The 22,226-nt window shown below is 36.0% G+C and overlaps 3 protein-coding genes across 3 annotated transcripts; all 3 read right to left on the bottom strand.

Moving 5' to 3' along the window:
* Positions 1–3,568: 3,568 nt before the first annotated feature.
* On the bottom strand, positions 3,569–9,290 carry LOC114543885. The gene is made up of 4 exons (XM_028562699.1): positions 8,437–9,290; positions 7,764–8,163; positions 3,910–7,683; positions 3,569–3,829 (listed from the first exon to the last, which is right to left on the bottom strand). The coding sequence occupies exons 1-3, from the start codon at positions 9,288–9,290 to the stop codon at positions 4,234–4,236; spliced, it is 4,704 nt and encodes a 1,567-aa protein (XP_028418500.1). The 3' UTR covers positions 3,569–3,829; positions 3,910–4,233.
* Positions 9,291–9,292: 2 nt separating this feature from the next.
* LOC114543884 lies at positions 9,293–11,665 on the bottom strand. Its single transcript, XM_028562698.1, has 3 exons — positions 11,653–11,665; positions 9,643–11,070; positions 9,293–9,364 (listed from the first exon to the last, which is right to left on the bottom strand). Exons 2-3 carry the CDS (start codon positions 11,059–11,061, stop codon positions 9,293–9,295), a joined length of 1,491 nt encoding a protein of 496 aa, XP_028418499.1. The 5' UTR covers positions 11,062–11,070; positions 11,653–11,665.
* A 4,506-nt stretch (positions 11,666–16,171) lies between these two features.
* LOC114543886 lies at positions 16,172–21,912 on the bottom strand. Its single transcript, XM_028562700.1, has 2 exons — positions 21,809–21,912; positions 16,172–16,981 (listed from the first exon to the last, which is right to left on the bottom strand). The coding sequence occupies exon 2, from the start codon at positions 16,814–16,816 to the stop codon at positions 16,172–16,174; it is 645 nt and encodes a 214-aa protein (XP_028418501.1). The 5' UTR covers positions 16,817–16,981; positions 21,809–21,912.
* Between the last annotated feature and the right edge of the window lie 314 nt (positions 21,913–22,226).

The raw sequence follows: 22,226 nt of genomic DNA, 5'->3' as shown, positions 1-22,226 counted from the left end.
CTCACCACAAGTAATATAACAATTCTTAGCACAGAATCGCATCAACTGTTTAAATAATAAATCTTGCAACATTGCTATCATCTCACTTTCAAAAGGCAACCTCTAACGCCCCGACAATAAGCGCATGGCTGTCTCCACAGGATCCGAATACTTGCAACAACATTAAACTCTTGCATTAAGAGTTCAATACTAGTTCAATAACAAACATCCTCTTTGTCACAAAGTCATTTGGAACAATTATATAGACAATTCCACCGCCTTTAGTCATAAATGGATAAATACATATATATTATATGTATTATGCAGAGATATTGATAAATAAAGATCAACCTAGTATAATGCAAGCGTATGTCAACGAATTCTCTTCAAAATCCAGAAGTGATGGTATGCAGTTAAAAGAGTCCAAATGCAAGGAACTTCGAATAAGTTTCTCAACTGTAAAGAGAGAGTTTAATCCTATTATTATCAACGACAAAAATATCGAAGTAGTCCAGTGTGAAAAACTACTCGGTTTAACCATCTCCGACAACCTCAAATGGAATAAACATATTGAGACTGTATGCAAGAAGATTTCAACTCGTCTATACTTCTTGCGACAATTGAAACGGGCTAAGTTACCGTCCAAGGATCTTCTCTTGTTCTATGTTACTTGTATTCGGCCGGTTGTTGAATACGCGTGCGAAGTATTCCACGATTCCCTTACAAAGTACCTGTCAGACGATCTCGAAAGATTACAACGCCGAGCTTGCAGAATAATCCTCCCCGAACATTCGTATGAGGACGCACTTAATCAACTAGGTCTCTTGTCATTGTACGATCGAAGACAAAATTTGACCGATAAACTTTTTCAGCAAATTGTTAATGATCTGCAAGACAAATTACACCATTTATTACCAGCATTAAATTTATCTGAGGCATCTCTGAGAGAAAAAAGAATATTTCAAGTTCCAAACTGTAAAACAAATAGATTTAAAAACGATTTTATCAATTTCAATTCTAGTAAATATGTATATATATCTGAGTCACTAAATAATGTAAATAGATAGTTTTACCAATTGAACCTCCACTTTTATGGATTTTAATAACATAGATCATATTCTTTGTAAGACTAAAGGTTTTTCAGCCGGAGCCTATTGCCGAGGCTGCAAGTTTTAAGTCAATAAACCATCTATCTATCTATCTATCTCTATCTATTATACACCATCATTATTCAATATTTACCATCATTCAATAGTAAGGGATGATAATCATGATATTGTTTAAAAGACATAAGTTTAATAATATTACTGAGACATAAGTTGTTCTAATGTTCATTTTTATACTATACGGTCCTTGACATTTTTAAAAGGTGGCTCCCTACAGTAATTTAGAATTAGGACTAGTAACTAAATAATGCTCACGAAAACAAGAGTAAATCGCGCGATGCGGTAAAATTTCCCGTTTTGCGAGAGTAACGCGGGATTTTTAAATGCCATGCACTGTTAATTTCGGGGAGTAATTTTAACTCCACCGTAGGAGTTGAAATAACTCCCGTTTGAGGAGTAGAAATAATGGAGTATATTTCACTCGAAAACCAGAGTTAAATCTACTCCACTTCAGTTCATATTTAAACGTTTACACCACTAGGAGTAAATATTACTCCACTGTAGGAATAAAATATACTCCAGTAAAGGAGTAGAAATATTGGAATACTTTTTACTCCTTTATTTTTACTCCAGGAGTAAATTTAACTCCAGTTTTGCTACTCTGGGATTTAATTCAACTCTCATAAAGGAGTAAAATGTACTCTTGAAAAGGGATACACATATTAGAGTAATTATTGTATAATTTACTCCTATATTTTCACTCCAAAAAAGGAGTTAATCTACGAGAGTAAATAATTTATTTTTGGGAGTCAAAACAACTCTAATAAAGGATAAAATTAGATATACTTAGAAAATGGATATCAAGTAATTACTGTAACTTTACTCCTAACTGTCACTCAAAAAATGACAAATTTTTTAAGGGTATAAAGGAGAATGTATACTTTATCTAAATTTTACCCCCACAGCTATAAGCAAAGTTAAAATTTTCACTACCCTGAAAATGTTACTTTTCAGGCTAGTGAAAGTTACCATTAAGCCACAATGCAATATTCCACTTGGCGGTTTACATGAATCCGGATTGAGTAGTATTCCAGATTGAACCCACCCTGGTTCTCAAGAAATCATAATAACTGTTTACATGAATCTGCAATGATTCATTTCTTAAGAACTGGGGTGAAACTCAATCCGGATTCATGTAAACAGCCCCTTAGACAAGTGGTATACCAAATACAGCCCCCCCCCTTCAAAGAAATTTTAAAAAAAGCTGGGGGTTTTTTCACCAAAAAACTGCTTCAAAATTTATGAAACTGCTATCGATAGAAAGCTTGAATAACACAGCTTCCGAATATTTAATTTTTATCCTGGCCAAAATTCGTTGTCGAATCTTACAGCTCCTGAAACGCAGACGTCTGCCAGCCTGAGATTCGAAATCGCATATAATGATGTACGTTAAATGCGCGTTGAAGTACGAGCGAAGTAAACACCAAAAAACGGCTTCAAAATTTATGAAACTGCTATCGATAGAAAGCGTACATAACACAGATTCCGAATATGTAATTTTTATCCTGGCCCAAATTCGTTGTCGAATCTTACAGCTCCTGAAACGCTGACGTCTGCCAGCCTGAGATTCGAAATCGCATATAATGATGTACCTTAAATGCGCTTTGAAGTACGAGCGAAGTAAACACCAAAAAATAGGTACGCAATGCGTACATGTGGGTAGCCTGTAAAACATGATTAACTGCAATATTTTTAGTTTTATGTTCTAATGCCATAGACAACGCGCTATAGTTAGCTGGTTGAATACAGTTATAACGAAGTCAATTTATTACACAATCTATATATTATAATATTTTATTGTATTAAATACATTTTACGACAGATCAAAACATATATAAAAGCATTTTTACAAGAGATAAGAAATGAAATTTTTTTAAGCAGAATAGGTGAACAGAACAAAAAAGAGAGTAAGGTTCCGGGATGGTGGCACACATCGTCTGATAACATAAAGCTTAGTTTAGAAGGAGAAAAAGAAGGTTTCAGACTTTTTCAAATTATTTCGTTTTGATGTCCCTTGATTATCAGCATGTCTTTATCACATACAAGATTGGCTCTTTTGTTGATAAATCAATGTTATAGTTATGTTAATAGTCAATAAAGGTTAAACGTTATTGTTCCATTAAGATTATACCACTTGTTTGCCAAAGTTTATTGACAATACGTTTCACGATTATAACTGAAGATGATAGCATGATTTCATTGATCCAGTAGGAAGGTACAGGTGGTTTGCAATGTTGATTACAGATAATTTATCAGCACCAATTAGCTGGACATAATAGCACCAGTTCGTAGGTCCAAGAACTGCGTGACTTTTTCAGAGTTTAAATTTATCAGTTGACAATATCTTATCCGTGTGGTAATTCAGTCCGACAATCAGTCAACATTGAATGTCATCAATCATCATTGATATAATGTGTATTGCTCAGTAGTAGTTACCATGAAGGTATGAGTAGCATTTACCAGTAAGGTTACCAGAGAACTTTGTTTTTGTTTGGCATTCGTTGCTGCGATGAACAGATTACAGTTGCGGTATGTGGAGAGATGTCTGGAAAGAGGAACGAGGATTTCCGATATATGTGTTGTGGTCTTTTTATCTTCGGATTAATTTAACGTTGATCCACGCGGTAGGCAACAAGCAACGCTGACATTTTTAAAACTTCTTTGTGATTGTAGCTGATTCAGACCTGTAAAAAGCAAAAACTCGCGTTATCAAAGAAACAAACGCATATGTATAGCTAGTATGCAATACGAATCTATTATTTACCTTTAGATTATTAGTGCTTCAGCTTCGACATCGTGTGAATAATTTGAAAATATGCCACCGGAACCTAAAAATAAAGAGAAATGGTCAAATTGCGTGAGAAAAGAAAATGAAAAAAAAACTTAAAATTAAATGCTTACCTTTTGTTAAATTGGAGTCAGGCCAATAAATATTGGCCTGTGTTCATCTAACCATGTCAATGCTATGGTTGTTCTTGTTACATGCTAACGCTATGTCTGGATGTGATTACCTCCTTACCTGGGTTCATCTAACCATGTCAATACTATGGTTGTTCTTGTTACATGCTAACGCTATGTCTCGATGTGATTACCTCCTTACCTTTAGAGAGGCCCAAATTGCTTTGTGATCACTAAAGTAAGTTTCAAGAGTACCTGCCTGGATATCCTTTTCAATCAAATTCGTATACAGATGATCAATCAATGTTCCATTATCTGTTGTAGAACTAGTTATAAGTTGCTCGAGGCCATTGGTATTGATCATAAGATTGTACAGTGATCTTCGTTCTATCTCATCAAGCCAGTTGACATTAAAGTCTCCAATGATTATAACCCGTGGAGAAGGATGTTCCTCCAATGTCGTAGAAATGGCAGCCAAAAGAGATGATAATGCAAGTGTTGGAGATCTGTATATTCCAATTATAATTAGGTCTGGACGTTCGACCATCTTCATAATAGTTACCTCGATCCCATGACAGTTTCTTGCACAAGGATATCTAATAATCATAGGAAGTTTTGAATAAACAGCTGTTCCATGATATGGACGGTTGAGATTTGAAACGTCGTCATTTCTGAATAACTCATGGCCTTCAATTGCGTACATTTCACCAGGATCTTCTTCACGAAATCTCGTTTCGGTAAAAATTAAGATATCAGCAGACGTATAATTAATATCTTTTCGTATATCTTCAATGTGTTTGTGCAAAGATCTTGCATTAAGATAGCAAATTTTTAAATCAGTGGGATTCAGCATGTACAACGGAGTAAAACAAAGATCTAATTTATACTCATTTCTCAGTAAGTGCATTTCTTCTACGACTTTAGGATCAACGGAAATCTTACTTTCGCAAAGATCAGTTATATATAGCCCTTCGATTGTTGTTACTCGGCTTAGAGCGACGTAATGAATATGAGGAATTGCTCTTCTTGTATTTAAATTAACGACGATATGTGACTGAGTATCACCTTGTGATCGATGAACCGTTTTTGCGGCAGCTGGCCTCAAAGGAAATTGCTTTCTTACCACTTGAGCAGACTTCGTTTTACCTACAGCAAATTGCGTTGTAACAGGTTTTATTGGTGTCCAAGTACTTAGTATAGATGTACTTCGAGCATAGAGAATTCTATTTTCTTGTCGGGTTTTCTTTCCAACATCTTCGTCGTCAAACTGAACCCAAACGATGCCAGAAGGTTTGGTATTATCAGTCAATTGAACATGCTTAATGACATTACTTGCACCGTTTGTCAGACCATCATCAGTGCGTATATTCACCGCAATTTCTGTTCGTTGTCCGACAGCAATATGCAGTTTATAAGCCAACTGTTTTAAATTTTTCAAAGGAACATGTGGTATTTGTCTCATTATCTTTTCTTTCAGTTCAGCTGAACAGGCTCCAATTACGCTATCTTGTGCCCTGATTATGTATTTATCACGATCATCAAATGATTGATAAACTATATCATTGTATTCATCAACTAAAGCATTTTGAATGAATAAACGTGGGGCTTCTTTGGGGCAAGCACTCTCTTCAATACATCTTTCCTTTAGTTTTTGTAGATCACTCGGAGTATGATTACCTTCACGAAGTCGATTAAGTATCTCTGCAAAAATCTTGCTTTCTCTCTGTCGCATGATTTCATCAAGCTCAAACATTCTAAAATATTTTCTCCATAAGTTCGGGGCAAGAACATCATAAGAACTTAAAGACTGAACATCTGTAAAAATGTAACCATCCATTACAGGTTTGAGTTGAAATAAGTCACCTATTGTGATTATGCTGACACCACCGAAATCTTCTTTACTACCTTTTAAATCTTTCAAACGGTTGTTCAATTGAATGGTGAACATGTTGTTGCCAACCATTGATATCTCATCAAGCAATATTAACTTTAATGAACTTAGTTCGCATCTCATCGTATTCAGTCTTCCAGAATCCAATGGTTTATAATTTTTCAATGACTGACTTGCTGGAATGCGCAAGGCACTGTGAATCGTGTTACCTTTTATAAGATATGCAGCTTTTCCTGTTGGAGCAAGCAATAATATATGAACACGATGAAAATCGTCCCCTGCTCGTGAATTGTAATACTTCAATGCTGCCTGGTATATCGATTTAATAAGGTGAAACTTTCCGACACCTCCACTTCCACTGAGAAATGCGTAAAATGGTTTATCTGATGTTTTTATCAAATGCAGAGCATGATAGAAGAATTCTCTTTGTTTCTTATTTAACAGCTGAACTAAGGTTCGATATTCGTTATCTTGCATTTCATTTAAAATCAACGGCTCATTATTTGGTAAAGAAGACGGAATGCCCAAATTTTCAGCAAGATGATCAAATGTTTCGTTTAAATCAGGATGTGTATCCACGCATCCTTCATCCTGATCATGTCGTTCAACATCTTGTGTCACAGGTGCAATGGTATCAAAAGCATCATCATCACATTCGTCTAAATGATGTCCAATTTCATTTAAGTCTTCACTACAAACAGCATATTGTTCCATTTGCTTACTGATTTCTTCATTTCGAGCTAAATAGTGTTCTTCAAAACAGGAATAATTTCCCATTAAATCGGTTTGTTCATTCCGCCAAGGAGTAAAGAGCATAATTAACTCGCGATAATGTTTTTCAGGTTGAGTCTCTTTATTGAACCAGACACTTCGGATTACTCTAGCTCGAGATCTTTTCCTTATTTTCATATTTTCAGGAGTTTTTACAACGTGAAGATTATCGTCATTTATTAACAACTCGTCGTCATTATCTTCATCATTATTTTCTAATGGAAGGTTATCAACGTCAGGCTTGTTTGTTTTCCTATATGTTTTTTGACCACTAGAGTCGTACCATGCTGCCCAATCAGCCAGCGTCACATTTTGCAAACAATCAGGTCGTTCTACATATCTTTTTAAAAGACCACCAGACTGAATTTCTTCTGATTCATCAGACATTTTCTCTATTTCACTCAATGGTTTAAGTAATTCGACTCTTTCAGAAGGAGGAGATGTGTTAATGAAAATTACACTACGTGACGATTTTCGCATTGGAAGTTGCAAAACAATATACACGGCTTCTTGTGCACATATTTCAACAGAATTCAAAAATTTGTTGCCAATATCACGAACTTGCTGTTTGATATTTGTATTACCTTCTTTCGCTTCAGCACAAGCTTTACGCAGTAATTCACTCATTCCTTTTTGACCTTTGGAAATATATGATACAATATACATTGCACATGCATATACATCTAAGACATATTGAATGTCCATATTTGCTCGCCATGCCCGAAGGCAAACAGGATTGTAATTATTGATTCTTAATTCATTTGGACTTCTTTTTAAGAAGATTGTCGGAGTATTCAAAGATGATCGTATAGCAAGAATATATTGCCGTTCCGAAACACCTAACTCTTGTACTAATTCATCAAAAGTAATGTCTTTACCTTCCTTAAAATCATTTAGTTTCGTTTTAATCTCTTTCCACAATTCTTTGCTGGCTTTAGCAACAGTTGAAGAGATATCTCCATCGAGTGGATAAAGAATCTGAGTACATCTGATTGGTGGTTGTGGATTTTAGACTTTTTCCTGCAAGTATGAGAATGTCTGTGTGTCTGTCTATTTACAAGATCAAGTAATTCTGTATCATCTTCTGGTTTGCTGCAGGTAATTATGCTATCAATATAAGCAACAACATCTTCATCTTTATCAACACCAAACACAGGTGCATTTTCAAGCCATATCAACATATGAATATGAGGTGATCCCCGCTGTTGGTATTCAACTCTATAAAACCAATCTTTAATTTTTCCTAATGGAGCAAGCTCACTCATTAAGACATCTTTTAAGAAGGTATTGAACTGAAAATCAAAATGTCTTGAACAGGTTACTGGGTCACTTTGTATTAGTCGACACCTTTCCTCCCAATTAAGATTGTTCAATTCGTCATCACTATAATCCTTGTGATTAATAAGTTTACCAAGAATTCTTAATAAATGATTCCATTTGGTTTCTGCTGACGAGAAACTGCAAAATAATGATGCTGGTCCTAACTGACGAATCATGGCAAACAAGTCTTTTTTGGCTCGTTCAAAATAAGGTGGTGAACCCCTAAGAGTTTTCAAGAATCTGAAACCATCATCATGGTTTATTAAACTTTGTAAACCTTCTGCAGTTTTTAGGTCTCCAGCAGTAAGTGTTCTTGTACCTATTTTGTTTTTTCGGAGTGCAATCTGTGACTGACCAATCAAGAATTTCATTTGTAACTTCTTAGCTTTGAAGAATATATTTTCAACACACATGGCAGCTCGTCGATCAGATCTTCTTAACTCAGATTTACATATGTCACTATAGTAAACACTTCTTAACCTTTGTTTATCATCAGGTCTTTTTTGTCCAAGAAATATGCCTGGATATGACATTTCTTCAGAGTACTGATCTCTAAATATACTCAACGGCCTGTTACCTTCACCAGGAGCAACATTATAGATTTCCTGTCTCTCACTATCACTGACAAAGTCTGGAGGAGTCAACATACTATCAGTTACTCCAGCTGGTATTTCTGCTTCAGCCTCACTCCATTCATCTTCAGGGAGGTTTGATGTTAAATCATCTTCACCATTTGATGTCTCAATATCACTGGACACATCCAATGACTCTTCCAGGTTTTTCAACCAATTCTGGTTTATAATAATCCCTTGATCTTGATACAAAGTACTTGTGTTAATTAACCATGCAGTTGCTTGCATTACTTTGTGAGGTCTTACATTCATTGAAAGTGCAGAGCTTTTGTATTGTAATCTTCGTTTAAGTTGAACTTTAATAGTACCCATCTCATCTGATAGTCTGGGCAGCACATTAACAGTGCTGTTTACATCTGCAGGCACATTGACAACATTACCTGTAATCTTGAGTTGGCCACCTCTTGGGGCCTGAAAAATCTTTTGAAATGCCAACCGAGGAGCAATAAGTCGACATTCTAGTTCATTTAGATCAAAGAAAGAAGGTCTTTCTGGAAATTTCATGCCATTAGCAATTGCACAAGGGGGGACTTTGCCTTTCGTTAAATGGTTGTTACAAGTTTGACAAAGCCATTCAATGTTATCAACACTTTTTATATTTTGTAGATACTTAGTTATATCAGGATTGACCATTCTTAGTCTGTCTGCCAGAGAAACAGAATGTTTATACCATAATTGGTCACAGCAAGTGCAAACATACAAAGGTCCTGTAGATACAGAATTATGAAAATTTCTCACAAGTGTCAATGTATCTTCACTAGGCAAGTAACAATTCTCAGCATTTGCAATATTTTGAACTGAATGTGATTCATTACTTTTCTTTTGCTTTTCAAAGCTCTCTAGAAGCTCTCTTTCTTTCTTTCTCTTTTGCAATTGTTGCATTCCTTTGCTCAGTAGTTTCATTTTGTTTTGTTGCTTTCTTAGCATTATTATTTTTTGCAAGTCTAGCTTCCTTTTCCTCTGCTGACTCATTTTGTCTTCTTACTTTCTGATAATTTCTATTTTTTGAAAGCCTAGCTTCCTTTTCCTCCGCTGACTCATTTTGTCTTCTTACTTTCTGATAATTTCTATTTTTTGAAAGCCTAGCTTCCTTTTCCTCTGCTGACTCATTTTGTCTTCTTACTTTCACAGCATTTCTAATTTTTGCAAGTCTAGCTTCCTTTGCCTCTGCGGACTCATTTTGTCTTCTTAATTTCTCAGCATTTCTATTTTTTGCAAGTCTAGCTTCTTTTTCCTCTGCTGAATAATTTTGCCTTCTTACTTTCTTAGCATTTCTTTTTTTTGCAAGTTTAGTTTCCCTTTGCTGAGTGGACTCATCTGGTCTCACCCTTTTCCTACATGTATTTATTTGACTACCAATTATTTGACTGTTCAACTCTTTTCTGTTAACATTATGTTGTTCAACTAGCTGAGTAGTATCTGTCATATCTGTATTTCCATTATCTTCTGTAGACAATACTAGTGTTTCTAAATCATTATTATTGATGCACTTTACGCCCTTTAACTCAAATGGCAAAACAATATTTGCTTCGATGCACCTTGATGTTAACCGAAAATACTCTCCAAGATTTTCTATCCCTTCCACTGATATCAAAACACAATAATGCAATGCGGATGGTCTACCATACATATCTCGAGAATGAGAATCAAACACTTTAAACACACCAGGAAAAGGCATCATGATTGCCACAGTGTTCATACCAATTGTAAGTAAACAACTTTTATAGTTTAAAGAATAAAATACTTCATTCAAAGCATGCTCAAGAGTCACATATGGAAAACTATTTTCACTCAAATATAATGCTCCTGAAAAGGAATCACTGTATTGCAAATTAAAGGTATGATTATCTATGTCTACAAACTCAGGGACATCAGTTAATAATAAATAACTCTTATTTATACTTCGGCTGATAACACAATACAAACTGTTTCCACTTATTAAAATTGTGTTTAGAATTGACTTGTCCCAAATATTGACTGATTTAATTTCTTTGTAAACAATTGCATATAGTGACATGGCAACACACTGTTTACCAGCATTCACCCCAAACATTAAGTCATTACCTTGATTAAAATCAGCATGGATTGTACAAGCAGGGTCAACTATATCATTTATAGTCCTAGGACCTGGATTTTCCTCCACATCATTTGAAAGTCTTAGTAATAATGGCACATAAACATTATTATAGTATATCATTTGAACATACCATAAGCATAATTCACTGTTTTTTTGGCTCTTATTCAATTGGCTTTTGAGATAAGGCAAGCAGAATACATTAAAGTAAAACATTAATAGTAATTGATTCCAAAGTATACCTTTAAGACGACACAGACTGTTGCGACAATCTGTAAAATTGTGATGTGAACCAATCCTGGCCCGATAAACTTCAATAGTCACACCCATATTTATGGTCTAGAACTCAGAAACCAAATGTCAATTCTTGACTTTTTAAAGTGTCTTATTTGTCAGTAATTTGCTGCAAGTTGGCAGATAATATTTGGGTATATTATAAGGTCGTCAGTATATTTGTTAAAAAGTGTTGTAACTGCAAGTTGGCAGCAATGTCAAATAGTTTGTTTGAGTATAACAGCACAACGGCTGTCGTTTTATATACCCGCACAATGGCTGGGTTCAATTTCAATACCCGCACAATGGCTGGGTTTAATTTCAATACCTGCACAATGGCTAGGTTTAATTTCAATACCTGCACAATGGCTAGGTTTAGTTTTGATACGTGGCCTTTCACGTGAATAGTACCCTGATCTAAAATGACGACCAGTGCGAGCAACAATGGCTCCAGTTTATTTGATTTTGATACGTGCACCTCCGACACGTAGAGCGCCTGACAAACCGTCAGTGCAGGCAAGTTTGCCCCGAATATATAATATGTACGCTCCAATAATCCGATTGTGATCGAAATTCCTCGAGCACGGTAGAAAACGAGCGATAAAAATAACAAGTGTCACAAAAATACACAAACTTTAAAGTACTCACCTTCGCTTTAAAATTTGACAAACTACAAACGTATTTACGGGACTTCGGTTGCTTCGGTCCTTCGAAAACAACGAAATTTTCCAGAAGTAGAAAAACTATAGGCAATCGTAAAACGAACGTACCGTTCGTCATCTTTCGTATATCCGGCTATTGCCGAAGATGTGGCACCCACAAACATCCATACATCAACACCGCGGAAAAACGTCTGCGCACGCGTCAACTCTGCCTGTAAGTGAGATTAAAAATAATTAAAAAGCGGTTCCGAACGTTTCCGAAGGCTAAAAATGGCGGTAAAAAGGAGTGATTTCATTCGTGTCTTCAAATCCATATTTCGAGGACATAAATAAACACTGCATTATAGAAACTAAGAGAAAAAACGTCCAGAGAGTCCTAGAAGTGGCATCCTACAAAAACACCTGTAAAAGGTGACTGTTAACAAATTTTTCGTCTCAAACATTTTGTTTATCAAATAAGCAACGACAGTTTCCGAACTTTTAATTTAGACACGTTTTATTAAAAAAAAATATGTCGCCAGATACGAGACGTTTGCCGTGTTCTCAATAATTGAAAATTAAGATGTATTTTACAATTTAAATAGATTAGAAAGCTTAACTTTCCGCGTGTTTTCTTAACTTTTAGGTTTAAACTTTTGTTTTCGAAAAATATTCTAAAACCACCCCGTAAAAAAAGGAAAATTTACCGTGAATTCCAGTTCGTTCGATACTCTAAATGCTAGAAGACTTTTAATTTATGTTCTGTCTGGCCGTCTTGTATACTTGTGCCTTTTCCTAACTTATATTTTATCAAATAATGGGCATGTTTTGTTCCAAAAGTTGAGATTTAGATTTACCATCATATTTTGATATTTCGGCGCGTGCGCAGACGTTTTTCCGCGGTGTTCCATACATCCGGACACTTTTTCGACTACATAGTGGTTAGCCGCGCATGCGCAGGCTACCCACAAAAACGGCTTCAAAATTTATGAAACTGCTATCGATAGAAAGCTTCCATAACGCAGATTCCGAATATGTAATTTTTATCTTGGCCCAAATTCGTTGTGGAATCTTACAGCTCTAGAAACGCTGACGTCTGCCAGCCTGAGATTCGAAATCGCATATAATGATGTACGTTAAATGCGTTTTGAAGTACGAGCGAAGTAAACACCAAAAAACGGCTTCAAAATTTATGAAACTGCTATCGATAGAAAGTGTACATAACACAGATTCCGAATATGTAATTTTTATCCTGGCCCAAATTCGTTGTCGAATCTTACAGCTCCTGAAACACTGACGTCTGCCAGCCTGAGATTCGAAATCGCATATAATGATGTACATTAAATGCGCGTTGAAGTACAAGCGAAGTAAACACCAAAAAACGGCTTCAAAATTTATGAAACTGCTATCGATACAAAGCTTACATAACACAGATTCCGAATATGTAATTTTTATCCTGGCCTAAATTCGTTGTCGAATCTTACAGCTCCTGAAACGCAGACGTCTGCGAGCCTGAGATTCGAAATCGCATATAATGATGTACGTTAAATGTGCGTTGAAGTACGAGCGAAGTAAACACCAAAAAACGGCTTCAAAATTTATGAAACTGCTATCGATAGAAAGCTTACATAACACAGATTCCGAATATGTAATTTTTATCCTGGCCTAAATTCGTTGTCGAATCTTACAGCTCCTGAAACGCAGACGTCTGCCAGCCTGAGATTCGAAATCACATATAATGATGTACATTAAATGCGCGTTGAAGTACGAGCAAAGTAAACACCAACAAACGGCTTCAAAATTTATGAAACTGCTATCGATAGAAAGCTTACATAACACAGATTCCAAATATGTAATTTTTATCCTGGCCTAAATTCGTTGTCGAATCTTACAGCTCCTGAAACGCAGACGTCTGCGAGCCTGAGATTCGAAATCGCATATAATGATGTACGTTAAATGTGCGTTGAAGTACGAGCGAAGTAAACACCAAAAAACGGCTTCAAAATTTATGAAACTGCTATCGATAGAAAGCTTACATAACACAGATTCCGAATATGTAATTTTTATCCTGGCCTAAATTCGTTGTAGAATCTTACAGCTCCTGAAACGCAGATGTCTTCGAGCCTCAGATTCGAAATCGCATATAATGATGTACGTTAAATGTGCGTTGAAGTACGAGCAAAGTAAACACCAAAAAACGGCTTCAAAATTTATGAAACTGCTATCGATAGAAAGCTTGCAAAACACAGATTCAGAATATGTAATTTTTATCCTGGCCCAAATTCGTTGTCGAATCTTACAGCTACTGAAACGCAGACGTCTGCCAGCCTGAGATTCGAAATCGCATATAATGATGTACGTTAAATGCGCGTTGAAGTACGAGCGAAGTAAACACCAAAAAACGGCATCAAAATTTATGAAACTGCTATCGATAGAAAGCTTACATAACACAGATTCCGAATATGTAATTTTTATCCTGGCCTAAATTCGTTGTCGAATCTTACAGCTCCTGAAACGCAGACGTCTGCGAGCCTGAGATTCGAAATCGCATATAATGATGTACGTTAAATGTGCGTTGAAGTACGAGCGAAGTAAACACCAAAAAACGGCATCAAAATTTATGAAACTGCTATCGATAGAAAGCATACATAACACAGATTCCGAATATGTAATTTTTATCCTGGCCTAAATTCGTTGTCGAATCTTACAGCTCCTGAAACGCAGACGTCTGCGAGCCTGAGATTCGAATCGCATATAATGATGTACGTTAAATGTGCGTTGAAGTACGAGCGAAGTAAACACCAAAAAACGGCTTCAAAATTTATGAAACTGCCATAGATAGAAAGCTTACATAACACAGATTCCGAATATGTAATGTTTATCTTCGCCCAAATTCGTTGTCGAATCTTACAGCTCCTGAAACGCAGACGTCTGCCAGCCTGAGAAAAAAATGACGTAAAATGGGAAATTTCAATGGCCTGTAACTCTTGTAAAATTTAGTGCAACTTAACAATTTTCACAAATGTTATTTAGCAGTATATTGTCTAGCACTATGCAAAGTTTTTTGCTTTGAAAATTAATTGGGAATATTTTACAGATTTTTAAATTTAAAAAAATCCTTTTTTGGAAAAAAAACATGAAATATTTCCCATTTTTAATTCCCTGTAAAATCTAGTCGTTTAATCAGATACACCGGATATTTCCACAACTGATAGTCACTATGTTTGCCTATCTTAGAAATATAAAATGAGTCTCACAGATCAAACATGACATCTTATAGCACACTCTGAAAAACCGATTTTGATTTAGGTCAATGCGAAGGATTTTTCAATGACGCGTCAAATCCGCAGGTTAGCTTCACCAGGCCTTGTTGTATTTTTTTTGTAAATCACTCTTGTAAGCTACCTTTTGAGCAAAAAAAATCAATAGGTTGCAAAGTTTCAGAAAAGTTATAATATATATATGAAATTAGATCAGAATGATCAATATGATTACCATACTGAAATCTTGTAATAATAATAGCATACTTATGTCATGATGACATCAAGTGTACTTCATAGATGAAATAACTTGTGGTTGATTGCTGTCCAATGCAGTTATGCCCAACCCGTCCCTCCCTAACTCTATGAATATGTCTGCTGTTAAAGGTTTATAATGCATTGGAATATTTGTGAAAAATTTGAGTGTAATGATTTTCATATAATAAAAAACAGATTTCAATATTTATATATGAATAAAGTAGTAAATAGTAACAGTGTCCAACTTAATGCGGCAAAGTTCTCTGCATAATAAAAGATGTAGAATATGTCCATCGGATCGATCTCCAACGTTCGCTCAAGATTTGGAAACAACAAGGTGGGAACTACTGAAAAGCTCATTTACTTGGAACCAAATTGTTTTACGCATTGTTTATAATATATGATATATATATTATATTATGATATTTTCATGTGTGTCTTCAATGTTTCGACATCGTTTAACAAAAAGATTTTAAGTTCTGCATCGCATCGATCTCCAACGTTCGCTCAAGATTTGGAAACAACAAGGTGGGAACCTTGAAAGGTAATTTATTTGAACCAATTGGTTTTACGAGTTTGTTTATAATATATGATATATAATTATGTTATGATATATTATGTTTGTGTCCTTCAATGTTTCGACATCGTTTAGCAAAAAAATTTTAATAATAAAGTGTTTTGAGGTTCACGTTAGAATGTTGCTTTTATTTCAATAGCATCAGTCAAATGAAACAGTGTGCAAATTGCTGAGGCGAAATTTTCTGCATAATAAAAGAGGTAGAACTATTTCAAACTGTCCTGCATCGCATCGATCTCCAACGTTCGCTCAAGATTTGGAAACAACAAGGTGGGAACTGAAAAACGCATTTATTTTAAACCAATACCAGTACAAGTTTATTTATAATATATGATATATATTATGTTAAGATGTGTGTTTCCAATGTTTCGCCATCGTTTAACAAAAAAAATTTTCATAAAGTGTTTTGAGGTTCACGTTAAGATGTTGCTTTATTTGACCGGTGTTGGGATGCACCCTAAATCCTCGTTTACTTTCTGTTTCTTGTTTTGTTTCTTCAGCTTCTTGCTCTTTTTGCGCTTTTTTGACCCTGATCCGTCGTCCTCATTTTGCTGCAGTTGGTCGGCTTGTCGCTCGCATTCTTCTGTACTGTCCTCTGGCTGGTGTGTTGTGTTGCTGTGTTGTTGCCCTTGTAGTTCTTGAAGAAGAGACCTCCTGGGTGGGCCACTGGTGGTTTGCAGCCCGCTGTTATCTCCCCCTTCAAGACACTGCTCGTGTAAGAAGCGTTGCAATGCCTTCACATTTTTCCCTTTCTTGAATCCCTTGGAGCTTTGGTCATCAGTAACCAGCTTGTCAGCATATTTGGCTGGTAGAGATATGATCGATTGGGCTACAATGTATTGTATTGCTGTAGTGTACATTGCACCACCAAGATGAAAAATCTGATCAACCACCTGGTCGAGGGCATTGTCGTCATCATATAATGACGACATTACTGTGTTGACATCCGCTTCTGTTGGCGTTTCTTCTGACTTGGTGTTCAAAGCTTTCATTGCGTTGAGGAAGGGTTGCATCGAGTCAAATATGGCAGCGAACTTCGACTTTTTGATCAATGAGGAGTTTTCAGTTTTTAGCATTCTCAAGTTCTCGACGAGAGTGTCAGAAAATTAACTCATTGCTACGCGTGGACGGAGCAACCATTCACAAGACACCGGGTTTATTCGGCGCTGTATTGTGTCTTCATCCGGTGCTGTACTGGCTTTCCCATATGGCTTTAGGAAGTTTGATGGAAAGTTGTACATCTGTGAATAACAAAGAACATTTATTAGCATTACAAGATATTAAATTGTTTTGATAAGGTGATTCTATGCTTTGAGTTAATTGATTGGTTGATTGTGAATTTTATTGTATTTGTATTGTCAAGTTGTTCAAAGTTTTTCAGTTCTCAAATGAAAGCTCGTCTGTGTCTTAGAATATTGTTTTCATTATTAAAACTTTAAATGAGGCAGTGAAATGTTTTGAAAATACAAGTACATAGCAGAAACATTTGAACGCTTTATATATTTAACAATATATTGCGTAAATGCATTTCACTGAATTTGCAAGACTGTAAGTGTCAGCTAATGACCTGCTGAACACCAAGTCAAAACTAGCGGTTAGTAAGTAATGAGTTTCACTATTATTGTGTAAAAAAATCGTATTATGGCGATAATATAACCTCTCGCAGGAAAACCTGCCTTATTATGGCTGTGACACTGGTTTGAAGAAGGTACTATTTAGTGGTGTAAGGAAAAAGATATCACTTAGTCTTCTGACTCGCGAGAGAGCAACATACGCTGTACCTGGTGGAATGTGGTCAATATCAAACCACAAAATTATTTTTTGTAAAGTTTGACCTTGAGCTTTGCATATCGTATTGGCATATGCAATACGGAATGGATGATAAGTCCTTGTGCCAGTTGGCAACTGACATGTGACAGGGTATGTTGCAATTAGACCTCCTGCTGGCAGTCTTAGTAAAACAGTAGAATTTTGGCACATCTCAACAATTGCCATTTGTCCATTTACTATATTATGTGCTTTATCACGGTTCTGAGTAATCATTACTCTCATGCCTTTATAAATTGGTGTTACATTGGTGTCACTATCCAGTTGCAAATGAGCAATTGGCTCTTTGTTCGAAAACAAGTGGGATACAACCAGGCAGTTAATGCTATTTGCTGCATTGTTAGTGAATGTTAAAATCATGCAATCGGGGTGGACTTGGAATGCTTGCATTATTTTTTGAGGATCGACTGTGCCGCTGGGGCAAAGGACACGTCCTTCTTGTATTCAATTTAACAATGACTCATAGGAACCCAATATCTAATATGATCCAGGAATGCCAAATATTCTGGATCACCGACTCTATGTTGTCCTCTGAGCATGAAGGAATAGGCAGAAGAGACAAATGCTTGGTTATTTAATGGGCTATTTACAATATGAGTGACATTTTGGGATTTTTCAAAAGGTTGCTGTTGTGCGTTGTCCCCACAGACAAGCAACACTGGTCGGAAAATCAACCGGCTCAGTGTACTCAAAATATGTCGGAAATTTTTGTCTGATATCATAGCTATCTCGTCAATAATCAGTACGTGATATTCAGAAATTGCCCAATTTGTTGAAGCATCTTCAGTCGGATCTACAGGGATGTGAAAAACAGAATGTACTGTGTCGCAAGTAACCTCGTCAGGTAAGATTGCACAGAAATGAATTGTTAGAAAACCAGTTGGCGCAGCTGCAAGCACATTTTGATCATTGCGGTGAGCGTTTCGAACACAGTGACATATCGCTTCAGTTTTTCCTGAACCTGCTTTGCCAATTAGCAAGACTGGTTGTTGCCATTGGATGTCATTGTGAGCAGTTTGTGCTCTTTGCGACCTATTCAAAAAGTGAGATGGTTGTTCATCTTGATGTGGCATATGAGAATCATAATCTAAATCACTGTCACCTTCACTATCACTATCACTTGTGCTGTCACTTTCTCTCAAGTTATTTTCATATGCAGCCTGATAATGGTTGTTATAAAACTGGTCCCTTAGAGATAGAGAATTTTCAATGTGTCGTACAAGAGCTAGTTGGCATCCATCAAGGGGAAAGTGACTGGAGTTAGAGACTTCAACAGCTTGTTACTGTTCTGCCCTAATTATTTGCATTTGCAAAAGAAAAAATAAATCACGCAAACTTGCAACATGGGACAAAATTGTTGCAATATAAAAGTCTCGATGTCCCTGAGTGAGCAAGAAAGACCTAAGCTTTAATTCATTCGTCCAAAGATCAGAAAAATGGTGAGCAGCTGCAGCATACCATTGTAACTGCTCTGGAAGTTGTTCATGATTGGGATGATGTAGTCCATTTATGTCCCTATGAGGAAAGTGTAGCAACATGTACTGGAAAAAATACTCATTGTTAAAAATGGACAAAATTTTTGTGCCAACAAGTGTGGAGCCTTGTTTGTATGGTTTTGGATTTGGTTTGTTCCTGTCAAAAAGACGAAGCCATTCAGTCATGCTAAGACTATCATAATCTTTGTGGCATTGCCAGTATTTCTGAACTGTTTTGTCGTTTGAAGCATTTTCACTGATAGGAACAATAAATCTTTTTGTTCGACTGCTACTCCATGCTATCTTTTTAGAAAATAAGAAAAAGCACATTTCCGGCTCAGCAGGTACGTTTCGCATTAGATAACATACTGCTGCTTGTCTACCTTCAAGTTCATAGGAGTACATGCTATCAATTGTTGTGGAGTCTTGTGATTTAGCTACGTAAAATGTAACATAACGAAGCAGCATAGAAACGCCATCAGTTGTCTGATAGTCCATTTTACATTTCAGTGCTGGCAAGACTGTAGCAATATATGCCCGTAAATTTATTGCAAACTCCTCCGCTGGATGTTTGAGATGGTGCACCTTTTTACCATCTTCAATGCGAAAGAATGAGTCTTCATACTGAAGTTTGAGACAGTGAGATTTTTTATCTGATTGTTGCAATTTGTGCACTAGGTATGCTAACTCAGGATGTGAATGTGGGATATCTGCGCGAAAAAATTGATGTTGTGTCTGCGCAATATCTTTTAGCCAGACAAGCATGTGCAGGTGAACAGTTCCTCGTTGTTGAAATTCAAAACGATAAAAAAAGGTCTTTACGTTTTTGAAATTTGAAAGTTTGTTGTAACTAAAGACGTGCTGGGTGCATTTTTGACTAGTAGAGCCACAGAAATAGCCTCGAACTAATTGTTCTAACGTGTGTGTTATATTGTATGTTTCATATGTTGGTAACTGTGTTGGACCCATTCCTGTAGATTGTCGTATACGGGACAGCCATTTAGCAAAAGGAAAAGACCACTCATATGGGCTTATTGTTATGAATGCATCGGGAAGACCAAATTGATCTACTGCATCAAGTAAATACCTGTGCTGCCATTGCCAATACATCAGAGAGAAAGATTTTGAATCAAGAGCTCGTGCTGGTGAGCATTTGGTAAAACGTGCAGTATTAATAGCACCACTAACAACCTCATAAAGTGCTCGGTCGTATTGCCATTGTAGCAAATCAAAATGCAGTGCATAATCTGCAATTTCAGAAAACAGTTTTGTACAAAAAGCAATTTTAGAACTCAGTCGAGTTTGCTTTCCAGAAAGTGTGGACTCACACGAACTCGTGAATAGATAAATATTTGGCCATAATGCACATTCTATTCCAACGGTTAATGAAAAATTAAATGTGGCTTCATTTTCAAGAATTTCGTCTCTTAACTCAACAAAATGGGCATAAGATGAGTTACTAGATGACATGAGATATTCATATGCAACACGACACTTTCGACGGTCCTAAGCGTCAGGCAGATCACATTGTTTTTCTAAGATAGGCTTCCGAGAAGGCAAGAGTTCTATCATACCTGTTTTAACTCTATAGCCATGTTTTTGTCTTTTGTAGTTGCCACAGTGAAGATCAAATGGCCGTAGTGCATGTAAACACTCTTTTGAAAGGTCTAACAACTGGTGAGGGATATCATGCATTCTTGGCACAATGTAGCGCTGTTTGAGACATTGGCACTTTGTTCTCTTGTTAGGGTTTGGCCTTTTGATAAAGTTGTATGGCATTTTAACTGATAAGATAGAGTTACAGTGCTGGCAAACATAAAAGCTGCTATTCTCAGCCCAGTATTGCAAAGCTGATGAAATGGAAGTGATTGCATCTGAACCAAAAGCATCTGTTTGAGGTGATATGAATTGCCGCTGAGTGAAGAATTTGTGTTGGTCATTCATTTCTTTCGTTTTTCGCAAGAGTGTGTCATGTTGAAATGAGGCTATCTTTGTTGACAGGTTTTTGTAGTTGAACACAAGGGATGTTGTTCTATATGCATTATGACTGCTGTCAACAGAAGGTGCCCATGCTCTAGCCATGGTTATTGTGTTACTCACGTGCAGATAATATTCACTCAAAAAGTTTTATTACAAACTTTTTGTTTAACAGTAAGTATTTTAAATATCTCAATTGTAAGCTTCAAAGCAGTGATTTGAAAAGCTAAAATTGCATATGTTTCAAAGCAATAGAGTCCAGCTAATGAATAACCCTTTGTAATATCAATGCATAAATAACAAGCTTGGCAGCTTACAAGTAAAGGTTTAACAATGCAATTTTAATTTGTGTATATGTTTGAGAAAGTACCTAAATTTCCCGTCGATAAAACAAATGAACATTCAAAATTTTATAAGCAGTATATGAATCATGTGTTACAGACACTGTAAGCAACGACGTTCAGATAATAAACTGTGTCAAAATATGTTGTAGAATAGTTTAATATAGTATTGTATGGAAGGTTTGACAAAGTACGTTATCACAATATTTTTTTAGTATTTTGAACAAAATCAACAATGTAATATTCCAAAAAACCTTTAGTGTAAGCTCAGCCTATTATAAGATTCCAAAAAAATGTTTACTTGTAGTATTTCAGCCGCAAATATCGACTTCGATACTAGCGCTTTGTTATGTAAACAAAGCGATATGCAACCAAAATATGAAACTTGATTAAAATTACTTTCAAACCTTAGCAACTACCAAAAGTATTTGTTTATAACCTTTCTAACCTTATAAAGCTTTTTCTTCGAAAATATCGATGTTATGCCAACAATCACTTGAGTAATAGAACTTTTTCTTCGCGCAGTTCGTAACGCTTTTCCCGTTTCAAACTGAAACAACAACAAAATCGGAGAAAAAGGCGCCAGCCGAAAATTCAAGATGGCTCCCGAAAAATAAATATGAATATTGAAATGAAAACAACAACCCCATCTCTAGCGTCATTTTGTAATAAAAAGCACACCATTAGGAAGCATTTTTGCTAAGCTTTTTTCAATATGCATTTTTTTCCCGAATGTTTCCTTCTATTTCTCGATTTAGAAATCTGTACGATATTTTGCAGTTAAAAAATACAGGCAAAACACATTTTATGTTCTATTACAACTCATTATGTATTTCTTGAATAGCAAAGACAAGCACATCATTAAA

This window comes from Dendronephthya gigantea, unplaced genomic scaffold (genome assembly GCF_004324835.1).
Source record: "Dendronephthya gigantea isolate DGI-Jeju-01 unplaced genomic scaffold, DenGig_1.0 000578F, whole genome shotgun sequence".
Classification (NCBI taxonomy): Eukaryota; Metazoa; Cnidaria; class Anthozoa; order Malacalcyonacea; family Nephtheidae; genus Dendronephthya; species Dendronephthya gigantea.
The sequence above is the reverse complement of the archived record's forward strand: the minus strand, read 5'-3'. Positions and strand labels throughout refer to the sequence as shown.

Bases quoted from the DNA above. Each gene is read 5' to 3' on its own strand.
- LOC114543885 (XM_028562699.1), bottom strand. From the start codon at position 9,290: ATGGTCAATCCTGATATAACTAAGTATCTACAAAATATAAAAAGTGTT. The intron at 8,164-8,436 runs GTGTGTTGAAAA...ATTATTTTGCAG, and splicing joins TCTGATCGACGAGCTGCCAT to TTTCTCGTCAGCAGAAACCA. The intron at 7,684-7,763 runs GTAAATAGACAG...AGATGTACTCAG, and splicing joins ATACAGAATTACTTGATCTT to ATTCTTTATCCACTCGATGG.
- LOC114543884 (XM_028562698.1), bottom strand. From the start codon at position 11,061: ATGGGTGTGACTATTGAAGTTTATCGGGCCAGGATTGGTTCACATCAC. The intron at 9,365-9,642 runs GTAAGAAGACAA...CTGTATCTACAG, and splicing joins AAAATAGAAATTATCAGAAA to GACCTTTGTATGTTTGCACT.
- LOC114543886 (XM_028562700.1), bottom strand. From the start codon at position 16,816: ATGCTAAAAACTGAAAACTCCTCATTGATCAAAAAGTCGAAGTTCGCT.